At 38.2% G+C, this 18,264-nt stretch overlaps 1 protein-coding gene across 1 annotated transcript; it reads left to right on the plus strand.

Annotated features, from left to right (window-relative positions):
* Positions 1 to 278: 278 nt before the first annotated feature.
* Positions 279 to 18,062, plus strand: slc30a9 (solute carrier family 30 member 9). The gene is made up of 34 exons (XM_073854586.1): positions 279 to 425; positions 546 to 596; positions 681 to 793; positions 1,798 to 1,884; positions 2,237 to 2,292; positions 2,697 to 2,765; positions 2,852 to 3,047; positions 4,793 to 4,931; positions 5,148 to 5,333; positions 5,406 to 5,527; positions 6,091 to 6,201; positions 6,616 to 6,714; positions 6,799 to 6,853; positions 7,201 to 7,469; positions 7,576 to 7,584; positions 8,204 to 8,357; positions 8,898 to 9,047; positions 9,197 to 9,388; positions 9,545 to 9,577; positions 9,694 to 9,793; positions 9,910 to 10,002; positions 10,084 to 10,166; positions 10,262 to 10,320; positions 10,889 to 10,951; positions 12,455 to 12,562; positions 12,654 to 12,709; positions 12,804 to 12,939; positions 13,026 to 13,065; positions 13,165 to 13,236; positions 13,327 to 13,434; positions 14,473 to 14,638; positions 15,061 to 15,190; positions 15,776 to 15,889; positions 17,088 to 18,062. Exons 1-34 carry the CDS (start codon positions 317 to 319, stop codon positions 17,130 to 17,132), a joined length of 3,573 nt encoding a protein of 1,190 aa, XP_073710687.1. The 5' UTR covers positions 279 to 316; the 3' UTR covers positions 17,133 to 18,062.
* Positions 18,063 to 18,264: the final 202 nt, after the last annotated feature.

Here is an 18,264-nt window from a genome sequence, read left to right on the forward strand (position 1 = left end):
AAATCTCGTTCTGCAGACTTTAGCGCCATCTAGTGGAGTGGATGGACAGCGCAACTGCAGTTACTCGCTGTGTCTCTGACGAGAATTATCAATCATTTATCTCCAGACTTGCATTAAATTATCCACAACATGTACTCTAAATTACGAGAGGTACATACATTGATATTTACATTTACTCCTGTTTTGTTTTTGTTTGTTTGTTTGTTCTGCTTACTCTTACCTCCCACATTATTGCCATCAAATCCGTCAGTTTGGCGTTCTGTAAATGTGTATTTGTAACACGTATGGATATTTGGATTTTAATTTGCTGCAGGTTATGAGGGTTTTATTAACTTTAATCCATCGAGAGCCTCTATGTAAACGGTCAGGTGGAGGTCTGATGATTGCCATGACAGCGCTGCGTGACCTTCCGGTGACTTTAAGCGGTAAAAACACAAACAAGCTAAATTCACACTGACTCACAAATCGATATTTCCCTCACTGTGTTTGATAAATTACTTTCATGTTTTGTATTAACGTGTCATTCATCATGTTTTCATTCACAGTATCTGCCGCTGGTGCTTGGTGCAACAACGTGTCCAAATCTGCTCTGCAGGGTGAGTGTTGGGGATGGGGTTCAGAATTGGGGAACACTTAATCTGTTTATTTTGTTTTTCCTTATATATTTTCCTTATATTTAGATGTTTTGGAATGTCTTTCCCACCGTGTCCAACCTTCTGAGTGCATTCATCAAGAAGAGCTCCTGAGGTTCACTGACAGTTTTGGGTGTTTGTTTTTCACCTATTCTTTCCAAGTGAGTGCACATGTTCCTAAACATATAGGATATATTATGATATTAATGTCTTGGTAGTTTTTTTAAATATGCTCATTTTTAGAGTTAAACATTTTATTTTTACCATTTTGGAATCCATTCAGCCGATCCCTGGGTGTGGCGGCTGTACCACTTTTAGTATAGCTTAGCATAATCCATTGAATCTGATTAGACCATTAGCATCACGCTCAAAAATGACCAAAAAAGTTTCAATATTTTTTATATTTAAAACTTGACTCTCATGTAGTTACATCTTGTACTAAGACCAATGGAAAATTAAAGGTGCAGTGTGTAAATTTTAGTGGCATCTAGAGGTGAGGTTGCGAACTGCAACGAACGGCTAAGTCCACTGCTCACCTATCGCTTTTGAAACACATAGAAAAGCTACGGTAGCCGCCACCGGACAAACATGTCATCGTTGGAGACACTTAGTAAAAAAAGTTTGTTCATTAAAGGCGGAGTCCACGATGTTTGAAAAACGCGTTGGAAAAGGAGACGGGCCGACTACCAAAACACACTTATAGCCAATCAAATCAAATCAAATGCCGGGTTGCGTATGCGTGGGGCGGGTCTATCAACAGAAGGTCCAGATTCTATTGGGGTAGGGGCGTGTTTGTTTAGGTGATTTCAAATATCAACATTGGCTTTCAAACATCATGAACTCCGCCTTTAAGGGCTTCTGTAGAAACATGGCGGCACAAAATGGCGACTTCCATGTAAGGGGACCCTCAGTGTATGTAGATAAAACGTCTCTTTCTAAGGTAATAAACACATAACGGTTCATTATGAAAGGTCTTTATACACCCCTGATAATATAGTTTTATATATTATTTTGCATTTCTGTCAAGAGATCCTTCTAAAAATTACACACTGCACCTTTAAAAGTCAATATTTTCCCTTTAATTCCCTAAAATTATATCCAGACATGCATATTTATTGTCACAATACTAGGTAATGTTGGCTTTTGCTGTTGTTGTTTATGAAAGGTTGGAAAGGCTGATAGTCAATCAATGGAGTCTGAGCAGTCAATGATTCAGATGTTTCTGCAGAGACTCAGTGTGGTTCATTCTCAGGTAAAACATAATTATTTACCACAACTTCTGTTAAACTTAGTTGTAGCTAAGAGCTAGAGTAGGGCTTGAGCTCAAAATTTTAGGTAGAACCGAGATTACTCCCTTTTCCTTAACTGGAATAGATAAGAGCGAAAGGAGGGGATGAGGAGGGATGCTGCTAAACTGTCATGGGACAGAGGTGAGGGACGGCTATACAGACCTCTTTGTGCTGATTGGTTGGATTACATGATGATGCTCCTCCAGAAGTTACTTAAATAAACTTCATTTAGATTATAAGAATTTCACAGACAGGGTTACAAATGTTTTTCTTCCTCCTGAAATAAATGTCTTACTATCTTTTTACCTACATTAGGTCAAGATAGTTTTTGAGATTAGGACGGACTCCAAGATACACCAATCTTTATTCAGGTTTCCTTCTTTCAATTTTTGCTCTTGCATTGTACAGTATTTTTCTTGTGAACTAGTTTTAAAGGGATAGTTTACCCAAAAATGAAAATTCTGTCATCATTTACTCACCCTCAAGTTGTTACAAACCTGTATAAATGTATTTTTTTTCAGCTAAACACAAAGGAAGATATTTTGAGCAATGTTTGTAACCAAACAGTTTTTGAGCACTAATGACTGTCAGTATTTTTCAATCAATGTTGTTCTGGTTTCCTGCTTGATTACAAATATCTTCCTTTGTGTTCAGCAAAACAAAACAAAAAACTATACTGGTTCCAAACAACTTAAGGGTGAGTAAATGACAAAATTTTTATTTTGGGGTAAACTATCCCTTTAATGTATAATTTTCTTTGTTTGTTTTGTTATAGTGGTGAGACAGGAAGTAAAGTGTCAGTGATGGATCACAGCATTACCTTGGATGCTGCTTTATATGGACAGTCAGTTCCTGTTATTTTTGCTAAATTAACATACTGGTTTAACATTAAAAACTAGTGTAAAATGTTTCTTTATTTTTGTTTCGAAGGAGCCCATTCTCTCTACATGGTCATCCGTCCTGTCCCAAAGTGCATCCAGTATTGGGAGACACATTCAGTTGTGTTCTTACCACTGATGCAATAAAAGAAGGGCTGTGTGGGGAAATGAGGATGGCTACCATGGCAACACTTGCACCCTGTATGGATCAGTACCCCAACTGGCCGACTCGTCTATCATGCATACAAATATCCTTTGCTATGTTAACACAATGGCAGTTTTTAAATGTGAACATGCATATGATTTTAGAGGAATACATACTGAAGCCCGATCTGAGTGTTTAGGGGCGATTTTAATCCTTGTGCTTCTTAAAGGAAAGCTCCCCTAGAGTTAAACAATTGAGTTTTACCGTTATGGAATCCATTCAGCCAATCTTCGAGTCTGGCGGTACCACTTTTAGCATAGCTTATCATAATTCATTGAATCTAACTAGACCATTAGCAAGAACCAAAGAGTTTCGATATTTTCCTATTTAAAACGTGACTCTTAAATGTATTTGTAGAAATTTATGTCATCTGTGAAAGGCGTAGGACCAAAACATTTTCAACCAATCATAGATTCCGGTCCGAATGGACGTTTTCTTTATTTGTCCCTCATACGTAAGCATAATTTGAATGCCCACCGCGCAGCGAGTCCACGCAGACACCATACGTCATCGGCGCGTTCAAGTGCGCTCACCTCCTGTCTGTAAACAACGAGAATAGCAAAGTTTTCTACTGAATTGACAACCTACTGTACACAGGAGCCACAAAACGAAAGACATCTTTTATAACAACAACAGCAAAAACTGCCTTGATCAGCAAAGAGCAAAACCCCAAATTAACATCGGTAACTTTACTGCTTTAGCACCAGATGCAAACAGCTGCATGAGGCAAAGGGTCTGAAAGGGTTGTTGCACTGTTTATTTTGGTAAGGTAGGTACGCGATATGTTTGTATTGAGATGGATTCAGATATTCTACTTTGATGAAACATTGTGTTGCTAATGAAATTTGTGTTCGTTTATGGATTAGCGTAACGATATAGTTACTACGTCTACACAACCGAACGTGTGCTAATTCTGATGTAAACCAGTTGTTTATGTTGGTTATTTTGGAAGTGTTATTCACAGTTTGTACTGCAAAGTTTTCTCACTGGTGAATGAGACATGAGATGTGACCGTCTGATCTGTGCATGTTCATGTGTTTTGAAAGAGGCGTGACTTTGGATGGCGATTTGACTTGAGGGTAGGGTGGCCATTCGTGCCACTTCCGCCGGACACGTCCCGAACATGTTTTCGGGTTCGTTCTCGTGAAGTCGCGTTGGTCGACCGCATACGTCATCAAGGTTTAATATTTCGGGTTTAATTTCAGAAAAGCAACCGTTACATTTCAAGGTAAGAATGAAACTACAATGATTGTATGTCTTAAAATAAATAAATCTTAATTTTCGAATGTATTTTAACTGAAATGTGAGAACCTCGATGACGTATGCGGTCGAGCAACGCGACTTCCGGAGAACGAACCCGAAAACATGTTCGGGACGTGTCCGGCGGAACTGGCACGAATGGCCACCCTACTTGAGGGTGGGATCGGGATTTCATTGCTAGGCGGCTACCGTTAGCATTTTTCAAAATGTGTTACCCTACCTCTAAGTCCTTTATTATTACGCCGGAATGAGAGTATAGTTCCTAGCCATATTTTTGATGTAACTACAGAAGTGTATTGAAACTCTTTGGTTATTTTAAGCGCGATGCTAATGGTCTAATCAGATTCAATGAATTATGCTAAGCTATGCTAAAAGTGAAACCACCAGACCCGGAGATTGGCTGAATGGATTCCAAAATGGTAAAACTCAATAGTAAAATTTGAAAAATATTTTTTTAAAGTGATATTTATTTTTAGACAAAGAGATATGTTTGTGTTGACACAATTTGTTCCTCAACAGCCACAATACATTGTAGTGTACAGTCCATGTGGCATGCCTCTAATGCTCCAAACACAGATGACTTTTCTTCAGAGCTTGGCTACTTCACTGTCCTGGGCTGATCTTGGTGTTTCTAAAGTCTCCTGTATGGATGCACAAACCTTTCAGGGTAAATGACAGGACCAAATGGGAAGAAATTGGGGACGTTAAGAGCTAAATGACTCAATTTTATGGATGACAGCCTTGCTGCAAAACTATAAAGGAATTTAGCTACAAAAAACTCTAGGTTTATAGGGATCAAGACATGCCACAAAAATATCATCCAGCATATTTAATTATTTAATTTATTGTATGTTATTTAATTTATTGCAATTTCTCTTTGCAGGCTCCCTGTGTTCTGAAATAAAATTTTCTCTAGATTTCTGTAACCAGAATGAGGAATCGAGATGTAACGGCGCTCGACAGCACAACTTTGAGCCAGAATGCAGCGGAGCTGTAGAGCAGATTCTGACTGTATTCCTTTTCATTCAATACACTGACCCTTTCCACTCCCAACTCTCAGACTTCATAAGTATGTGTCTTGTATTAGATTGGTCTTGATATTTTGAAATATTTTAAAATCATTACATTTTAACAATGTCAGGCAGTGAGGAGGCTTTAGAGAGACATTTGGATTCAGTACTTTGGCACAATGGGGATCAAGTGAGGGCAGCTCTACAGTCTACCTTAAAAAACACACTGAAAGGTTTCCAGAAAAGACAAAACGTAAGATTTATCTTTTAACTTCACTCAATTTGATTACATTCAACAAATGTGGTTTTGAAAAATGTAGCCATTGGTCATTGTGAAACATAGATATGTACACTAGATGTCACCTTGGGGTTCTAAGCATGTGTCAAAACCACCGCCATCTTGGAACAGGGGTCTTGGTAACGCTGCTATCTCCGCCTGTACTTCGAATTCATGGACGATGCCGGACTATTGTGCTGCGTATGGATGTTAGGCCTAGCACTATGCATTATATTTCGAAAAAGTAAATTTTCTTAATACTAAAACTTCACATTTTCTCTGGACTCAATGCTAAATACATGTCTGACCATTGGAACGAACAAAAAACCCCAAGAAAATCGCATTCAAGACGATTTTATTTCCGTTACACCTTTGCCTACATAGACGCTGATGCATTAAAGAGGAGGAGCTCCCCGGTTTCAAGATGACGGCTCAATTTGATGCATTTGTTTGCATTTGAAAAGGCGACATCTAGTGTACACATGTCTATGATTGTGAACGCTCCACTGATCCATGCATCCTTTGTCTGTGTACTTTAGGACAGGCAGAGGTTGCAGTCCGCCCTATCCACTGTCTTGAACTCAGTCAACAGTATAATTGCCAGTAGCAGCAGTGCACAGTTTCGAAAAACCTGCTATGATGGCATGAGGGTATTATATGTGGCTTTAGTTCCCAAGATATTCAGGCTCTCCTGATTTTACCAAGTGGTTGATGTTCTCAGGGCAGCATAATGTTGACCCTGGGACAACATTTCAATCAACCAATCAGATTTCAGAAATAAGTTTACAGTTTGTTTTGAGTTTAGGCTTACAACCAGGATTAGCTGTTTCTAGACCATTGTTTTTCACTTATCATGTCCATCTGATTTTAGGGTTTGGTTAAGGTTAGGGTTGGGGTTTGGGGTAGGTTTAGGCTTTATTCCGAAAAATGTTGTCCTTGGGTCAACACAATATGTTGCCCTGAGGACATCAACCACGTGGCAAAATCAGTTCGAGCAAGATATTCATCCTTTGATCATTCAGCTGTGGTTCTTAAAAAAAAGCTTGTTATACAACTTATTTTAGGTCGAGAACACCTGTGAGTTTCGTGTGTCTGTACAACGATCTCTTCAAAGTGTCATGGATGGCCGTTTTGCTCCCAGGCACATGTGTAATAATGAAAAGGTGATTTTGTAAAGTTTCTTTCATTGTTGCTTTTTCATGGTGGGTGTTTGTGATTTAATGTTTTCAAAAAACTTTTCTCCTAAGCTGGCTGAAGCTGTTAGCTCTGGACAGAGTAACACTCCAGAAGGTTGGGAGGAAGGTAAGTTTGCCCATAACAACTTGGATCAGTAACATTTATGCTTGTCTAGTTTGGTTTATGGTGGTCAGTGTGGGTTTGGTGATATCTAGCTGGTGGCCAGCACAGAAATGTTGTTTCCTGGTAAAACACATAGAAATTAATAGCTAGCAGACCAGCACAGGATCAGAAAGGAACATGAGAGTTTTAATATACTGTACTGTATACATAACTGATAAAGGTTTTTTTTCTGAATGGTGAAATATTTCATAAGCTCATGTTTAAGAACCATTACAGAAATCATTAATGGCTTTACCAGCCAAGATTGTTTTATTTTGCAAGTCATTGTGTTGATTTGTTCCTTGTTTCAGCTTTTGAAAATCCACCAGAAGTTTCTCCTAAGAGGATTCACAATGGCCTTGAATCTTCATGCTTAATGCCTAAGAAAAGACAGCGTTCACAGTTCTCTGAGAATTCAAATGCCTTCAGGAACTTAATTAATTCAGACGTCTTTGAGGCATCAGACATTCAGAGAAGTCCCCTGTCCCCAATACAGCTTCCTCAGAGTCAGCAGGACAAAAGGACCCAAGACGTGTCTTCAGTCCACTCCCTGAAATTGACTAAACTGAAAAATGAACAGGTAGAGCTATATTCCGTTTATGTTGATTAGAATATAATACGAAGTCCAAAAGAAAAGAAAACTGGGTATTATAACCCACATTTCGTTATCTCTCTTTATTGTGTAGGTAGAGAAGGTGTGGCTTCAAGAGCTTGAAAACTTTTCTGAATGGGACTGAGAAAAATACAGTTGAGATCTTAGATTTTCTTTGGCTCTCTTTTGATGCATTTTATATACAATTTGTTGAAATAAAGGCAAACAATATTTTACTTTTATATAAATATGTTTGTTTATGGCACTTTGTACTTTACTTTTTTATTGAAAAACAAATAGAAAAATAAGTATTGTCACATTGAACAATAAAATGAATAAATTGGTGAGGCAGCTGGGCTGCACTATGACAGATCCAGTTTTGCTTTGGTATAACTCATTAAAAACCAATCAAGTCAAGTCTGTTTTTATTGTTAAATCTGCCACATATGCAGCACATACAGAGAATTGAAATTGTGTTACTTGCATAATTGCGTTTAACATGCAACCAATATGCCACAAACCACAAAAAATGATCTCATATTTGTTTAAAAACTACCACAAATAAAAACCTGCCTGACATCTCACATACAGTTTGCAAAACCAACATTGTTTTTTTTTATTATTATTGAATCAAAACCAACATTGTTTATATCCTGACACCTCACTTTCTCCGGTGACGTGCACCTCAACTGACAGACCGCTCTGCAAGACTGCAGCCGTAGGGAATAAACCGACGCCGTCTTTCTTGTTCACCCACTCAAACTCTCGCGAGAACTCAGCCTTTCATACTTTTAGTGCTTTCTTGCTGCTATTTGTTATGGACAGTCTTGAGCTACACGACCACGACACGTACACAATGGACTGAGCTTTATAAAGGTAATAAATACCGGGTTACATGTAATTATTTTAGCGTCTGTTTATTCTATGTAATGTTACCTCAGATGTAGCATCTTGCTAAGCTGCAGCTACAACGCTAGGCTAATGAAAGACACCGGCTTCAGTCAAACTCACTGACAGAAATGTAGACAGTTTCACTTTTAGATATCTGCTGCTGGGATACGTAGACGGATAGTGTAGTGATATCGCTGAAAGGTATATGCCCACTTTGATCTGAAAAGTTTTTGTTTAGTCATCATAAGCGGGTTTAAACAACAATGTACTGTCGTGACTTGTTTGTAAGGACTGTTTTAACAAACTTCACAAAGAGTTTAATTTTGCACCCATTGCCACACAGGCTAACTTAAGTGGCTTTGGGATGTGTACCATACATCGCAATATGTTAACTTGTATGACAGCTGCTGTAACTAGGGAAGTTCATATCGCTGTATTTTTGCATGCATGCATAGTTAGACATGTTTGTTTGGTTTGATCTGATGTCTTTGTAAACATGTCATTGTAAACAGTGTCATTGTCCAGGAGGATTCAGTGTGTTTCCTGGACTTGCCATCGTGAGGATGTTTCCCTTGCTGGCCCATAGACCATGGCAAGTCCTCTGTCGGGTCTACTTGCAGCAACAACGAGCCCCTCTGTCTCAGAGACCCTCTAAATTAACAAACCCGTGTTTTGGTAAGTGTTATGCATAGACGTCTACAGATCCAAAACATGAAATACAACATCTTTCCATAGTTCTCCTGCTCTGCCAAAATACTCCACCATATCTACTTGTACATTAATGGTATATTTCTTTCTAATGCATGACTTGTTGCCTTCAATAGGTTGGCAAAGTGGCAGATGGGTCCACAAATTCTGGCTGAGCATCCCAGACTCCAGAGTTTCGTCTATGACATGGACGCAGGTGCAGTACTGTTCCACATCAAGCAGTGGTAAAGAAGGTTCTCCTGCTGGCCCTGATGAGCCAAAGCCTACTGAGAAAGCACAGGCCGCCCAGTCCCCTGCAAAAACACCTGGTAATTTTGTCTTTTATAAAATAGGTTTTTAAATGTTGGAATGCAATTTGCTAAAGATTGCTCTAGCAAGTGCCTTTCTAAGAAAAAGTAAGATGATTATGGTTTCTTTCAGTAGTTAATGGTTTTGGTTCTTTCTTTATCTTGTTTTGCATTTAGGATTGATGAAAGTAGAGAACATCCAGGTGAAAGGTATTGTAGTAGTCTTGTACAGAGACACTTTGTAATAACATAATTTACATTTTGATTAAAAGATGGTATGTCTTTTCCGAGGCTGATACTGTGTTGTTTTTGGTGTATGTTTACAGTTCGAGCTGTCCTGAAAAAGAGGGAATATGGCACCAAATACACCCAGAATAATTTCATCACCGCAGTGAGAGCTATGAACGAGTTCTGCCTCAAACCCAGGTATGATGATATTTGGAAAGCCTTGAGATTGTGACTGTAACAGAATTACTGTATAACATAAATTCATATGATAGTCCTACATAAAGTTAAATGTACATCTCTTTGTTTACTCCAAGTGACCTTGAACAGCTTCGAAAGATCCGTCGGCGTAGTCCACATGATGATACAGAAGCCTTCACTGTCTTTCTGCGATCAGATGTGGAGACAAAGTATGTTTATCTATCTACGTATACACCAGTTACTAAAATGTTATGCCTCAGTGTTCATGTTTTTTTTTTGTGTATATTCAGAGCCCTGGAGGTATGGGGCAGTCTGGAGGCACTTGCTCGAGAAAGAAATCTTAGGAATAATGTGGAAAGGGAGTACCAAGAAAGTATGTCTTTCCATCTTCTACCATATAGTCCTTAAACTGCATTCTGTTGTTTTCATGTGATCTGCTAACTGGTTGTCTCACTTCTCACATATTAGACATATTTAGAAACCAGCAGCTGTTGAAGGAATACAAAGATTTCAGGGGAAACACAAAGGTGGGACAGTTTATCACTAAGATTTTGATGTTTTTATCAGTTCCTAAATTTGTAACTATTTTTGTTACTTACGATGCCAAATTGATCTTTTACTCATTTCTACACATCTTTCATTCCTTTATTATATTTTTCCATTGACCCATTTACAGTATCCTAGCAAGTTAAATTTCTAATGAACTAACACTGTATGGTCAGCTGGAAATAAACCCCTAATCCGGTTGTTAAGTCTGACGTCATGCGCCGCTTCCGGGTCCAAGATGTCATAGAGAAATAACAAAAAATCAGGGCTATAATACACTTGTATCATAATGGAAAACTACACTATTCCTTACGTCATCACTTAACAACCGGATTGTGAAGCGCTAAGAAGAGGACACCTAATTCAGGCCTCATGATTCTTTAAGTAAAAATTGTCTCCATCTTCCAGGATCTCTCAGTGTCTCCTTTTTTCATATTATAACCATAATGCTGCTGAGTTAACCCCAAGGCATAGAACAGATTGCTAATAGCTTTTGTAACTGTAAAATCTGATGTATTTTTACATTGATTGTGTATTTGTCTTTATCAGCCTCGATCGGGGAAGAGGGCAACATTTCTACAAGGTCCAGGAAAAGTGGTGATGGTAGCTATTTGCATGTAAGCCTTAACTTTATTACATGAAGTCCTAGTTTTTACAGACAAGGCTTAGCTAAAGCCAGGACTACACCTTAGTTAAATTAAGATGTTAAGGGCACCTATTGTCCATAATGTTTATTTAACTAAATTCAGTAGGAGCATGGTCATGTAATCCAACCAATCAGTGTGAAGAGGTCTCTATATATTCCTGTCCCTCACCTCTTCCTGTGACAGTTTTTGCAGCATTCCTCCTCAACCCCATCACCCACCCTCTGGCGGTACATCTATCCCAGTTAAAGAGGGGGAGTACTCTGGGTTCGGGCTAATATTTTGAGCTCGGAGCCCTCCCCTTGACAGCATGCCAAATATGCTTTATCTCATTATCCTATTGATTACATGTTAATGTGAATTTGTGAAACTACAATCAATACATGCTTGAATCAATTAGATACAGGAAATAAGATATTTAAGTAATTTGATTTAAAATTTTGTCACTTTTGTGCAAGTTGTAAGCCTGCACCATGTCATCTGTATTAGATTTAGCAGATTGAGTTTTCAGTCATGTGCTCTCACATGAGGAACAACCAGCACGATAATTTGTTCATCATCAGTTTTGCATTAAAGGGACACTCCACTTTTCTTTCTAAAAACGAAATGATCATTTTCCAGGTCCCCTAGAGTTAAACATTTAGTTTTTACTGTTTTGGAATCCATTCCGCCAATCTCTGGGTCTGGCAGTACCACTTTTAGCAAAGGTTAGCATAATCCATATTGAAACTCTTTGGGTATTTTTCAGCGCGATGCTAAATGGTCTAATCAGATTCAATGGAGTATGCTAAAAGTGGTACCACCAAACCCGATGATCGGCTGAATAGATTCCAAAACAGTTAAAATCAAATGTTTAACTCTAGGGGAGCTGGAAAATGATACAATATTTTCCAAAAAAAAAGTGGAGTGTCCCTTTAAATAATCAAAACTACATCTCAACTTGGTATCATAAACCAAATGTGACCCTGGACCACAAATCAGTGATAAGTAGCACAGGTATTTTTGTAGCAATAGCCAACAAATAAATTGTATGGGTCAAAATTATTCATATTTATATGCCAAAAATCATTAGGATATTAAGTAAAGATCATGTTCCATGAAGATATTTTGTAAATTTTCTATTGTAAATATTTCAAACATGTATTTAACCTTAGTAGTTATATGTGTTGTTAAGGACTTTATTTGGACAACTTCAAAGGCAATTTTCTTAACAATTAGATTTTTGCACACCCAGATTCCAGAATTTCAAATAGTTGTATCTCTATCCTAACAAATCTTATTTATTCAGCTTTCAGATGATGTATTAATCTAAATAAAAAAATTACCTTTATGACTGGTAAAAATCAACTTTATTTTGCTTGTAGATTCAGATAGGTTGTGCAGATAATGTAATGCCATTTATTTATAATCTAATGCTATTCAGTTTGAAAGTAGTAAGCGTACTAAATATGAATTATTTTTGTTTAAAATCTGCATAAACGGACTGAATTTCGTTTTTAAACTGTTGGCATGGGTTTACACTGGATCTGCCAGTATGTTTTCTGAAGCCATTCATTCGCTAGCTGATACTTGTAATCAGGTAAGATTCACTTTGTATTAGCACCTTTGAAGTCGCTTGCCTCTTGGAGGGGTTTGGATTCATCTGTTGTGCTCTCTTCTCTCTCTTACAGGCTCTTCTTGCATTAGGCATCAGTCAGTCTGTTCGGAATCCAGATGCCGTCCACCCGTAAGTGTTTGTGTTTTGTCACCTCTGCTTACAGCTCTTATTTCTCTATGTATCATAAATGCACTGATCACTTAACATTCCTATTTTTTTTAAGGTACGGCTTTACTAACATGCGCTACATTGCGTCTCTAATCAGTGGAGTTGGTATCTTCATGATGGGCGCTGGTTTGTCCTGGTATCACGGCATCATGGGATTACTGCACCCTCAGCCGATGCAATCCCTGCTCTGGGTTAGTAGCCTCATGGTTGATCTTGCAAATGATGGGACAGTCCAAGCAGTTCTTCGAGTTATATGGCTGTTATGTTTGTGTTGTAGGCATACTGTATCTTAGCAGGATCTCTGGTCTCTGAAGGAGGTGAGATTTGGTTCCTCTTACGCATTGCATTGTATTGTACACAATTACATTGCTCAGCACATTATTTTAATATGATTCATCTGCTGCTTTCCCATAAAGCTACGCTGGTAGTGGCCTTCAACCAGATCAAGAAGAGTGCACTTAAAGAAGGCATGTCATTTTACGAATATGGTATGTACCTTCGGCTAGCTGTTCTGTTAGCATTGTCTGTTAACTGATTGTGATTAGTGATTTAGAGGAGTTGTTGTTCGTGTTTTGCAGTGATGCAAAGTCGAGACCCGAGCACTAATGTGGTCCTGTTGGAGGATACTGCCGCAGTGCTAGGGGTGGCGTTGGCTGCTGGATGTATGGGGCTCACCTCTCTTACAGGTATTTAACACAAACTCACAAGCCTTGTCTGTGTGACGCATATCTGTCTATGGCTGCACACATGGTTGCAGCTTTAATAACCGTTGGTGGTGTATTATTTGCTACTTACTATGGTTTTATGCTATTGAGCTGTGATCAACCCCTAAAATAAACAATGCCGCTTTACAGGGTTCCCACGGGTCCTTAAAAGTTTGTGAATCTGGGGCGGGGGCTTTAAGGCCTTGGGAAGTTTTTGAGAACATACATGCATAGATACAGGTCATTAAAAGTGCTATAAGTTTTCTGGGAAAAAAATCCATATTATTCCCTGTGTAGTGTAGGATAATATCATAAAAATTCTAGACTTTTTAAGCGTGCTAAAACTGTTCGCTTTAAATACTTATATCTTCTATATGCGAATGTTGATACCAAAATGCTTTTTTGCATAGTTGTGTTTGACACATGAAAACGTCTCAGGGTTATGTATGTAACTGTTATTCCCTGAGAAGGGAACGAGACACTGTGTCTCCCTTGCCATACTTCCTGCGTCCCTGTAATGCCATCTTTGGCAATATTTCAGATAGCGATTTACTTCCTGGTTCCTGTGTCACCCTGTCTTTGTCGATAAGCCTCACCATTGGTTGAATTTGATATACACTTTCAGACGCACTTACTCCTGGAGGTGTCCCCATAGTGTCGAAAAGGGAACCGTAACAATGTATCTTAAAAGGTAACATGATGTAACCTTGAAATGTGTCCCCACATTTAGTTCTTGAATTTGAGGGTATTGGACCTGGAAAGTCCTTGAAAGGTCCTTGAATTTGAAGTTAACTAAGGTGTGGGAACCCTGGTTTTATTTTTACCACTAGAGGTCTCTCTCTCATTAAAAAAATCTACTAGAAGTAATATACCATCCAGGACATTTTGCATACTGTTTTCAAGAACCTGCTGAGCTTAGATCTTTGTTTTTAGTGATTGATGTGTTAATTTTTTTACACTTTTTCATGAGTTTCTCATCATAGTTACTATTACTTAATTACTTCCCTTTTTTCTCTTCAGGTAACCCGTTCTATGACAGTCTTGGTTCTCTGGGTGTGGGAACCCTGTTAGGGACGGTGTCTGCGTTCCTCATATACACTAACACAGAGGCTCTGTTGGGCCGCTCCATCAAGGCTGAGCACATACAGAAGCTCACAGAGTTTCTGGAAAGTGACCCTGCAGTCAGGTCAGCCTGTCCTTTTTTGTGTATACACAGTCAGCATAATACAAACTTAGCTGCCATCTTACAGATCATAACAGTATAATACTAATAATAGAGCAGAACCAAAGAAACTTTGAAAAGTTTAAAGAGATAGTTCACCCAAAAATGAAACTTCTGTCATCATTTACTCACTCTCATGTTGTTCCAAACCTGTATGAATTTCTTTGTTATTATGAACATGAAGAAAGATATTTTGAGCAATGTTTGTAGCCAAACAGATCAGAGGCCTCTTTTATCCTACTGTGGAAGTCAATGGTGCCACTGTTTAGTTGGGTGAACTATCCCTTCAAGGCACAGTACATTTTTGTGATGCTTGCAAAGTCAGTATTGTTTTACTGAAATATATGAATGACATATGACATCCTCACAGGTCTTTTTGTCTACAGGGCAATTCATGATGTAAAAGCCACAGATATGGGGCTGAGCAAGGTGCGCTTTAAGGCAGAGGTGGACTTTGATGGGCGGGTGGTGACGCGCTCGTACCTGGAAAAGCAAGACATTGAACAGATCCTCAATGTACGTGTGATGAGAGTGCTGATCTGATTTGAAGCATCTCGCATGACAGTAGCATTTGCGTTGTTTTGACCCAATTCTGGGTGTTCATAGTTTGGGCTATGAAGTCTTTTTTTAAAGGGGACATTTCACAAGACTTTTTTAAGATGCGCTTTGGTCTCCCCAGAGTATGTATGTGAAGTTTTAGCACAAAATACCATATAGATAATTTATTATAGCATGTTAAAATTGAGTTTTCTGCACTAAATTGCAGTGCTGTGGTTGGATAGTGCAGATTAAGGGGCGGTATTAACCTCTTCTGGCATCACAGGGGAGCCAAATTTTAATGACCTGTTTTTTCACATGCTTGCAGAGAATGTTGTACAAAAACTAAGTTACTGGGTTGTTCGTTTTCACATTTATAGGTTGATAGAAGCACTGGGAACCCAGTTATAGCGCTTAAACACGGAAAAACAAATCTGTTTTTCATGATATGTCTCCTTTTAAAGAGTTTAGTTATGGTGGTAGTTGCTAAAAAAAATCTCATTTTGTAAGTTGTATCTGTCAATAACACATTTGTGAATGCGTATGTGCGTGTTTGGTGTGTAGGAGATTCAGCAGGTGAAGACACTGGAGGAGCTGGAGAACTTTATGCTGAAGCACGGGGAAAACATTATTGACACTTTAGGAGCAGAGGTGGACCGTCTGGAGAAAGAACTCAAGGTATCACTCCTTCAAACAAATGCATAATATAAGCTTTCTGTCTGTGCTGTCAGAATAAATTTAGCACTTTGTTTAGCAGACACTACACGTATCGTGCAACCACTGTACTTCTCCAGCGAAAAATCTAATTTGATGTTTAACAGAGTGCATTACTGTAATTTTCTATTGGCACTGTGCTGTACGCTATGGTGTTTTAAAGGGATAGTTCACCCAAAAATGAAAATAATGTCATTAATGACTCGCTCTCATGTCGTTACAAACTCATAAGACCTCCGGTCATCTTCAGAACACAGTTTAAGATGTTTTATATTTAGTCCGAGAGCTTGTTGACCCTTTATTGAAAGTCTATGTACGGTATACTGTCCATGTCCAGAAAGGCAATAAAAACATCATCAAAGTCATCATCAGTGGGTCAGTTAGAATGTGTTGAAGCATCAAAAATACATTTTGGTCCAAAAATAACAAAAATTACGACTATATTCAGCATTGTCTTCTCTTTCGCGTTTGTTGTTGGGCGCATGCGCGGGACTAGGGTCACGTGACTGCAGTGATTCGGATGACGTGTTATCCTCAGACATGTTTGCGAAAAAAAATTCAAACTTACACCGTGTGTCTCCCTCAGACTGTAAACGAAGCCCGGGCCCACAAAAAAAAACACAGCTGGGGCACCAGATAACACGTCAGCCGCGTCACTGCAGTGACGTGACTTTAGTCTCGCGCATGCGTTTCACATCAGACGTGGAAGAGAAGACAATGCTGAAAAAAAGCGTAATTTTTGTTATTTTTGGACCAAAATGTATTTTTGATGCTTCAACACATTCTAACTGACCCACTGATGTCACATTGATGATGTTTTTATTGCCTTTCTTGACATGGACAGTATACCGTACATACATTTTCAATGAAGGGTCAACAAGCTCTCGGACTAAATATAAAACTTCTTAAACTGTGTTTCAAAGATGAACAGAGTTCTTATGAGTTTGGAACGACATGAGGGTCATTAATGACATTATTTTCATTTTTGGGTGAACTATCCCTTTAAGGTTACTAAAATGTATTTGTCATTTCGCTATTTCACATTCCATGGCTTTTTATGGGTAGTGTTTCTTTTTAACCATATTTAGAGCCATGAAAAACAATCTGTCCATATTTTTTAATTGCTGACTAAACAAAAAATACTGATCTGTATCTCCCACAGCAACGCAACCCTGAGGTGCGACATCTGGATCTGGAGATTTTGTAGTGTTGTCAAACATGGCACAATAGCGGGGAACAAGATGGAAGACATCAAACCTCCATTGATCCCTTTTCCTCTTCACTCCGCAAATTAGCTAAAGTCTTACTTTACAACTATCCTGCATAACCGAAGCAGTAACCTGTACATGGTTTCAGTGGTTTTGCTAAGCTAGAAAAACACAACCAAGACCGAATTGGAGAGAGACATGGTCAATTACGAGTGACTTATGGTTTTGTGATAGTTTGTATAATAATGTCCATGGGTTTCAAACGGACCAGAATCTTTTTATTATTTTACGTTTGGCACACATAGCAGCATATACATATGTATTTCACAAGTTTTCTCAAATCCAACATTGGAAATAGTGCACTTGAAGGGTATACATTTGAAGTAGGCTTTATTTAATATTTAGAAAACAAATATTTTTTCCCATGTTGCTCTTTTGTTAGTCAGATGCACAGATAATAAGACGTTTAAATGATCCTTATAATGTTGAATGAAGTGGACTGAATTCTTTATGAGAATGTTAGTATGAGAATAAAGTGCAAACTGTAACCTGTTGCAAAACCTAGCATTTGGTGAGCAGATCCAGTATTGCAGTTGGTATGTCTATCCGTTTTAACAGGTCTGTGTTAAATACTTTAAAACTTAAAAACTATGAAATGTTTTAAACAGGATTTGTCTGTGAATGTATTTTCATTGCATTGCATTTATTTAAAAAGCCATTTGTTTATTTGCTAAAATAGCTTTTCACGTTTTCATGCCCTTTCTCGTCTGTGATAATAACAGTACTAATGTTATGTGCTGTGTTTGTTCTGTAGTTTTGTGTGGCTTAATGAAGAGTTTTTGAATTGGTACCCAAAGTCATATCTGTATTTATAGAAACTAAAACACATCTTGGAGAGCTTATGTTAATGTAGTGACCTATTTTGTAAACGCTAGTCCCCGTCTCTTCATTTTCATTGTAAAAAAAATGTGAAAGTACAACACGAGCAAATTACCTGTGAAATCTGGCTTCAGGTAATTTAAAAGAAAACATTCAGACCAAAATCTAGTTGAATTATGTTCAGTAATGGGATTATTTCTTCAACAATACATGTTTAAATAGAGTGTAAAAAAAGATTTGTTGGTTGAACTT

Source organism: Misgurnus anguillicaudatus, chromosome 16, assembly GCF_027580225.2.
Source record: "Misgurnus anguillicaudatus chromosome 16, ASM2758022v2, whole genome shotgun sequence".
Taxonomy (NCBI): Eukaryota; Metazoa; Chordata; class Actinopteri; order Cypriniformes; family Cobitidae; genus Misgurnus; species Misgurnus anguillicaudatus.

Bases quoted from the DNA above. Each gene is read 5' to 3' on its own strand.
- slc30a9 (XM_073854586.1), top strand. From the start codon at position 317: ATGAGGGTTTTATTAACTTTAATCCATCGAGAGCCTCTATGTAAACGG. The intron at 5,528-6,090 runs GTAAGATTTATC...TGTGTACTTTAG, and splicing joins GTTTCCAGAAAAGACAAAAC to GACAGGCAGAGGTTGCAGTC. The intron at 15,191-15,775 runs GTACGTGTGATG...TTTGGTGTGTAG, and splicing joins ACATTGAACAGATCCTCAAT to GAGATTCAGCAGGTGAAGAC.